The 8,555-nt window shown below is 32.6% G+C and overlaps 1 protein-coding gene across 1 annotated transcript; it reads right to left on the minus strand.

Annotated features, from left to right (window-relative positions):
* Window positions 1-3,314: 3,314 nt before the first annotated feature.
* Window positions 3,315-4,603, minus strand: LOC107956498 (proline-rich protein 3). The gene is made up of 2 exons (XM_016892139.1): window positions 3,973-4,603; window positions 3,315-3,876 (listed from the first exon to the last, which is right to left on the minus strand). Exons 1-2 carry the CDS (start codon window positions 4,565-4,567, stop codon window positions 3,539-3,541), a joined length of 933 nt encoding a protein of 310 aa, XP_016747628.1. The 5' UTR covers window positions 4,568-4,603; the 3' UTR covers window positions 3,315-3,538.
* Between the last annotated feature and the right edge of the window lie 3,952 nt (window positions 4,604-8,555).

Raw genomic sequence — 8,555 nt, forward strand, 5'->3', positions numbered from 1 at the left:
TTTATGTGTATTGCAGACAAAATGCCCAGAAGAAAATTATGAGATCTAAGTATTGTTCAAAATCCTCCAAATTCAGAATAAACAAATAGTGAGCAACAAACCGATATTGGATCTTCGAATGTTCCGAATACACCTGATGAACTTGCAGAAATTCAAAGTAATGTTAAACTTTAATTACATGCTTGTTGACTTTTATTATTGATTTGTGTTTCAATTTCTTATATTATAATACACCATTTTTCAGATGAGAGCGGTGGGACGCGTAGAACTCGATGACGTATGCTACTAAGAGATTTATACGAGTTAAATTCCATCGAGCATGTCAAAGTAGCTAAAACAGTCTTGGGTAGCCTATTGGATCAAAAGCTGAACTTTTAGCAGGATACTTGGGCATTATAGCACGAAATGCCAATCTTTTGCCCATCAACTACGAGTCATGGCATCATATGCCTGATAGTAACAAAAATCAAGCTCTCGATAATATTAAGGTAATAACGTAAATGTAATTTATAATACTTTGTTTAAGTTTCATTTATATTTACTATCTAAAGTTGTGTTTTTTTTGCAGGAAAGATTTGCTTTAGAGGTCTCGGATAATTATGTCAAGAAGGCATTAGGAAAGAAATGGAGAGGCCATAAAAGTACTTTAAAGAAAGAATTTTTAAGAAAAATATAAGTCAAGAGAAACTATGAAAATTTCCCGCCGGGAATGCTAAGGTACCAATGAGAAGATGCAGTAAGATTTTGGAATTCAAAGAAAGGAGAGGTATTACGTACTTCCAAACTCGTATAATTATAGTATTTACTATATAAGTAATAATGATTTCATAATGTAGGATCGTGAGCGCGTTGGAACTACAAGTAGGAAAAAGCAAAAATTCACGCACACAGCTGGGTCAAAAAGTTTTGCTTGTGTAGTTGAGGACGAGGTATTTTGAATTTATTAATTGTGTCAAATATTAATTAATCTCTATTAAATAATATTTTTACTACTATATTGTAGGAACAATCGTCTGGTCAAAAAGTTAGACGCCTTCAGCTTTTTGACATTACACATAGAAAGAAAGATGGATCTTCTATGACTACTGAAGCTGCAGAAATTATGGTATATTTACTTAATAAAATTTGAATTATTTTAAATATTTATAATGTTTAATTAGAATGGTTTAATTTGTCGTTTTTATTGCAAATAATGTTGTGTTGCATTTGTTTATTTTATATATTTTGTTTCTAACTTTTTGATTGATTTATTAAGAGAAACTAAAGGATAAAAAGGCAGAGTATGAAGCGATTGCTTCGAGAGGTAACTCTGTTAATCTTGATGACATTGATAACCGAATAATTACTAAAGTTTTGGGTCCTGAAAGGTATGGTCGGGTTCGATTTCAAGGATCATTTGTTAATCCAACCCAATATTTTGGATCCAGCTCGCAGCAATATATGCCTTCGAGGAATCAGGCTCAAGCTGAAGTTCAGAGGTTAAAAGATCAGATGGCTCAGACGCAAGTGAGCACAGTTGAGCACATTGCTCAACTTAAAGCGGAGGCAGCATCGAGAGAAGCAGAGGTTCAAAGAAAATATGAAGAACTCCAGCTACAACTTAGAGCGGAGGCAACAACGAAGGAAGCAGAGGCAGCAGCAAGAGAAGCAGAGGAGCAAAACTCCAGCTGCAGCTTCAGAATATGATGAAGATGTTTCAGCAGTCGCAGAAGTCACCATCTTAGACATTTGTTTTCTTATTGTAAGAATATTTTTAACATTATAACTTTTAACAATATTGTAAGAATATTTTGTTATTTCATTTATTAATTTTAGATCATATATCTTTCATTGGATTTGATCATTTAAATTTGCTATTTCTAGTTGGCTTTGTATTTGCTGGATGGTTTTGTATTTGTTGTTTTTGGTTGTTACAGGAAGGGTTGTATATGAATTAAAATGTGTAGTTAGGAATCTGTAAAGTTAGAGGCATTTTTTAAAAATGCCGCTAAAGAACAAGACTTATAGGGGCGCTCCCATGAAAAATGCCGCTATAGAACATGATCTTTAACGGGGTTTTTAACTAAAGTGTCGCTAAAAGTCTTGTTCTTTAGCTGCGTTTTGTTTGGAAGCGTTGCAAAAGGTAGCATTCTATAGCTGTGTCTATAGAAAAAGCGCCGCTAAAGCTCATGTCTATAGCGGCGTTTGTGGTAAAAGCGCTGCTAAGGGTCATGTTCTATAGCAGCGTTTATTGTAAAAACGCCGCTAAATGTTCTATAACAGTATTTTTTTAAATAAACGCCACTAAATTTAGCGGCGTTATCTATAGCGGTATTTTTTACAATGTTAATAAAAACGCCCAAATAGTTTTAACGGCGCTTGCTATAAGCCAAAAAAATGCCACTAAAAATCAATTCTACTGTAGTACGTGGACTTTAATCTGCGGCCCGTGACACTAGCATATACTAATAATCTACTAAAAATTTACAAGAAAAATCACTCACCAGTAGACCTTGGAAGCTCACCGCAATGGACGAAAATACCTGAACTTTTTCTTTCTGTTCTTTGCCAGAGACGGTGAAAAAGAAAAGACGATGAAGCAAATTTTATTCTCTCTCTGCCTTTAACATATACATAATTATACTTAATTTTATTATTTAACTAAAAATTTACAAATCTAATGCTCATTAACATCTCATGTCAAAATTAGTGGCAATTAATGGTTAAGATCATTCCAGACCACTAAGCCTATTTTGATTATGGAATATTTATTTTTAAGGACATGGCAATTCGCTAATCAAGGACATGACAAAGTTTCAATTAAACTTTTTCATTGTACTTGCTCTACAATTAAGTCCCCTAATTATTATAAAACAATTTAATTTATTTACTTCGGTCCTATTTATTAATCCCACGTCCAACTTACTAATTTCTCGATTTTAAAATTTTAAATGAGTCTATTTAAGAAATCTTGAACCGGTTTTCCGACATCAACCACAATCGAGTTCTAAACTCTTAATCATCATCTTCGCTACCAAAAAACATTATCCACGCACCAAAAAACATCAACAGTTCTAAACTCTTAATCATCATCTTCGCTACCAACTTCCAGTTTGGAGAGGCAAAGCGGTCGTCTGAGACTATTTGGCGACATAGGAGATCGGAGAAAGTACAACCACAAAAACCTTCAGGCGGAAATATAACTCATAGAACTGCTGTGCGAGCTCGAAGCACTACGGGTGGTGGAAATATAGAGTACTTTTAACTCCTTTATAAAGCCTAAAAACTGTAAACCGAATAACTTCTATTACATAGATAAATAGATAGATATTAATTTGTTATTGATTGAGCAAACTTGATTACAAGATCCAAATCAATGACAGAATCTGCTACCGGAGCAAGCCCATAAAATCATCAAATCAAACAACAAAATTCAGTTAAAAAAGGGGAAAAAATAACACGGAAAGAATCAACTCTAGTTGCCATCTGAAACTTCAAAACAGAAGATCAATATGGGGGAGGAAATTTGTTTCTGTAGTCAAGAAGAAAGGATTCAACTTTAGTAACCATATTGAGGGGATGCCGCTGGTTTAGCTTGGGAGGTGTAGAAGAAAGGTCCCACAGAATACAATTTTGCCTTCTTCTCCTTTAGAACACGGAAAGCAGAAAGAAGAGCACCCTCAATGGCTTTGTTGACATTAGTGGGAACATTGCAGAACTCCAATGGAGAGCTTTTAAGGTACGCCTTGCACTCTTTAAGCTTCAACCTGTCGCGACCTTGATCGGACAGTGTAGCAAAGAAGTAACCTTTTGCATCAGTTGCTTTGCTGCAAATGGAGACAGTTCTCTCGGCCCCTACCTCATCAACTGCTTTACATGTTATCGTTGCAGAAGCCCCTGCTCATGCCAATAAATGAGAGAAATTAAGAAGCCAATTACACTCAATCAACACAAAATACTAAAGGGAGTATTAGCACTGTCTGAGTACATTACCTTGAATTGGGTAATACTTGGAACCTGTTTTACATAAAACAATCCCTTGAACAGCAATGGAGAGACGATTATTCATTTCTTCTGGTTTTGTGTCATTGTAAGACTTTTCTTCACCTTTTGGCTCTGGTTTAACGACGTATGGTTTTCTTTCATATTCGGGTTTTTCACTTGGCTTTGTTTGCTTGTAGGTGTCTGGTTTACTCCCATAATAATGCTTTTCTTCTTCCGGTTTTGGTTTAACAACTTGTGAGTTTCTGTTGTAACCCGAATTTTCTTTTTCTTCAGGTTTAGGCTTGTAATGAGGCTTCTCTTCTCCTTCTGGCTTTGGTTTAACAATGTATGGTTTCGCGTAGTAACCTGCAGGCTTTTCATTTTCCTCAGACTTGTCATTGTATACAGGCTGGGGCTTGTAGTAGTCTGGTTTGGTGCCATAATGGGGCTTTTCTGCCTCATCTGGCTTTGCCTGAGGGCTGTCTGCCTGTATTCCGTCGAAACCATATTTGGCTGAAGCATCAGCATAATCGCCAGCCGAAGCAATAACTAGCAATGACAGTACAAGTAAGGAGAATGGCAAGGAGAGACGTGAGAGGGCCATTGCAATGCAGTAATTATTATAAGAACCAAGAAAGAAATATTAGTGGATGAAGAAAAGGGCTCACAAGGCTGCCTATTAATAGGGAAATTGGTCAAACATAAGCATGCCTTACCAATGATTATCTTAGAGGCAGGAAATTAATAATAAACAGTGTAGAAAAGTTGGGTGCACGATCCCGTTGTCATTTGCAGACTTGGCTACCATTACCCAAATAGTCTAAATTTAAATTTAAGTTGAAGTTTGTGTTAGTATTTTAGTTTAGTAATTTTTATTCTTTGTATTTTTAGAATTTAAAAATTTTAGTACTAATTAAATGATAACTATTAAATTCATTAAATTCTATTATTTTTAAATTTTGATGTGTCAAACACATTATCACATATATAATGTTATATTTGTTTGTTATTTTCACATATTACTCATAAAAAACAGTTAATAGATTTAATTATTGACGTTTGCATTAAGACTAAAATTTTGAAATTAAAAAAATATAATCACTAAGAATTATTCAATTGGTGAACTGGACTAAATCTATAACTCTACAGGAGTAATGACATAATTTAACTAAAGAGATTTAACTGTTACCATTGAGTCAAGACTAACATTTCAAATTTTGAAAAATATAAAAAATAAAATTGAGCAAATTAAAATATAGATACTAAAACTATAATTTATAAAAAAAAATATAGGGTCTAACAGCAGAATATGACCAAAATTTGATGTAGGTATAGTCATGGACACCTTTCCATGCCGGTCAAATGTTATGAAAAAGAAATTGCTAAAACCTTACGAATATAATTAAGACATTAACAGAATGTTTTATAAAATGTCTCACACGTTTTCTTATTGTTATATGTTATCTTTGCTTTTCCTTCATAGATTTTGGATCAATTTAGTTCAATATGGTTAATTTAATCAATAATAAAATTACGGAAAATCAATTAAAATGTGAAAAAAGTACAACGTTGATATCGATGATGTTTAAGAAAACTATTAATTAAAATGAATGTTTCAGATATAATTGACTTTATAATAATAGTAAACTTTGTCACACTCTTTAAGAGTGAAAGAAAATATTTTATCTTAAAAATATTTTTTAATTTATTTAATAATGAATATAGGTAAAATAATAATAAATTCATATTTTAATACGTGTTCTTTTCCATTATTAAAATCTTGTATCAAGTTCGAAGTACAAAAGATGACTTTAACGGAATTATGATTAATTTCTTCAAATATGATTTGATTGATTGCAATCAAATAATTAAAGTTCAAAGTGGGAATTAAATTAATAAGTTATCATAGTTTTATTGAATGGCGCAAGTAAATATATTTCCTAATAGATTCTAATACAATTAAGTTTTCATAATTTTAGTAGAATTAAAATTGAGTTGAAAACTAGTTTAATTGAGTGAATTAATGCAATTAATTAATTAATTGATTAATAATTGGGGAAATAAAAAAGTAATTATTAGATTGGTAAAGTTCAGATAGCACATATAATCGTACCCATTACATGAGACAAACCCTAGAGCTCATCCCAATACATTAGGGGCAGCAAACTCTAGTCCTAGTAAGGGTTACCACCGTGTAACAGCTCGCCTGACAAAGTCTCCATACTTGGTTATTGTTTGGCATATAGATGGTAAATTAAGGATAGATTTGAGTAAGTAAAATACTAGTTTTGACTAAGTAAGTAAAATACTAGTTTTGACTAAGTATAGAATTTTGTGTACGTCAGTGAAATCCTAGTTTGGCGAGCTCTAAGGTTTAGCTAACTCTTTTGTTAAGTATTCGCCCAACCCAGATGCTTTGGGCAAACTCGTTAAGTTCGCAGTTGTTTAGATTTGTTTATTATTTTTGTATGGTGATTTAGTTAGTCAAGTTGAAGTCTAGTTAGAACAGAACTAGACTACTGTAGATGGTAATACCTAAATTTTGTTAAGTGCACTTAATCACGTGAATTAAGAGAGTTAGTGGAATTATCTTATTTTTCCACTAATCATCGTCTCCGAGTTTAAGTATATAAAGATATCGATAGTCTTTCTAAACACCTTTTACGTCTTCTTCTTCTTCTTCTTTTTTGATTTCCTTTGAAAGCCTTTGGAAAAACATAAATTTAGAGAACTTTTTCAAAGTGAAGGTTCGTAGTATCTAGCTAACATATACGTTAGAACCAGCTCACCGCTCGAGGAGCTAACGAGGGTCTAAGTGATAAAGGCAAATGACCTACTTTGTTAATTGTGCTAGAATTTATGATAAGTTCCTTCTTACTTTCATGTATTGTAAATTTCTTATTTAAATAATTCGTGTAAAGTAAGTAATCCTCCTCTGTAATGGATGAAAGGTGTATATGTGGATAATGGATATCCAAAGTCATCAGTCTGAGTTCAGTTTATCTGTGAAATAAAGTAAGTGTCATTCTTCATGCTTAAGCCACTACCATCTGTTTCTGACATGTATGGTATGATCTGATCTGTGGTGATAGAGAATAGGAGATATGTTTGTGTATGTTCCAGTAAGATAGCTATATTGCAAACCAGATTGGCAAATCATGATAAAACATGTTATTCTAAATGAAAATGATATAAGGTGTTAAAGGGGTAAATGTATGAAAAGAAGAATGTATGATATGCTTCTGATTCTAAATTCTAGGTACGTAGCTCGCATGAAGATGGGTTGTCTAAGTTATGTTAAGTTGGTGTACAGTATACACCCATGTGTTAAGTAAGTTGGCGTACTCAGATTATCTGTGTTCTGTATACGCCATTAAGTGTACTATGTTCATCGTGTGTAAGTGTCTCTAAAAGGTTTAGTTGTGTTGTAAGAAATATTATGTATGATTTCTTCTTGTAACTCACTAAGTTCATATGAACTTGCTCCGTTACCTTTTCCTTCTCAGGCTTGTTGACTGAAGGAAGACTTTGTTAGAAGGACTACGCTAAAGTGCTACTGCAATTGTGAGCTGGCTGTTTTGTTCTGTATCATGCATGACTCTTGGGGTGGCGTATAAATGTATTTTGGAAATGAATTGTATAAAGAACTTCTATTTTGGCAAAACTCTATTTTTACAAGATTTCTATTAAGTATCAATGTCTGGATTTGAATTATTGCATTCTATTTAATGAAGTTATTATATTTGTTCTGTTTAATGAAGTTATTATATTTGAACTTGTACGCCAAATGACTTGAATGTTATTTCAAACTATTAATGATTTCATTCAAATTTCAGTAAAACCACAATTATCATATGTTTATATGTATAAATTTGTAATAATTTTATAAAGCTTCCGCCAAATTGTTTTGCTATAAGTTAGTTTAATTTTGAATAGTGACACATCAAGCTTGGATCCTATCATATGGTTGGGTTTGACATGTTACACCACCGCTCCTAAGGTTTCCTAGCAAGGAAATGTGTTTTTTGTATTAAAATATTATTATTTAATTTCTCTCTGTTCAAGTAAAATTGTTGTTCATTTTCCCCATAAATAGGAACTATGGAATGACCTAATTAACGTGCCAATTGAACATCGTTACTCTTTCAAAAAATAGTAGCAATTTATTTACAGAATAAATTTTGTTTTCTACAAAGCTAAAAAGTTTTTGATTTTCCATAGAGAGAAATTAACTTCCCCACTGAAAGTTAATCAAAGTTTTCATTCTATGCATTCAATTTGTATAGTTTAAGCTCATACTGAAAGCAAGTTAAGGTTTAAGGATAATAGAGATCGTTTGGTAAAAAGCTAGGAAACAACCTAGATTGTCTCACTCAAAGCATAGGTTATGTTTTGGTTTAGGGTTTATTACTATAAATACCACAAGACTGAATTTTAAGAAAAAATTAAAACTTTTGTTGTGCTACAAACACTGTTTTTCTAAATCGCTTTTTTCAACATCACCTTCTTGAGGGTATAGCTCTTAAAGGTTCAGGTCTCATACCCTCTTAAACTTATTACTCTAAAAGGTAATATCTTCATTACCCTTTTTC

Source organism: Gossypium hirsutum, chromosome A07 (genome assembly GCF_007990345.1).
Source record: "Gossypium hirsutum isolate 1008001.06 chromosome A07, Gossypium_hirsutum_v2.1, whole genome shotgun sequence".
Lineage (NCBI taxonomy): Eukaryota > Viridiplantae > Streptophyta > Magnoliopsida > Malvales > Malvaceae > Gossypium > Gossypium hirsutum.

Bases quoted from the DNA above. Each gene is read 5' to 3' on its own strand.
- LOC107956498 (XM_016892139.1), bottom strand. From the start codon at position 4,567: ATGGCCCTCTCACGTCTCTCCTTGCCATTCTCCTTACTTGTACTGTCA. The intron at 3,877-3,972 runs GTAATGTACTCA...TGGCATGAGCAG, and splicing joins CAAGTATTACCCAATTCAAG to GGGCTTCTGCAACGATAACA.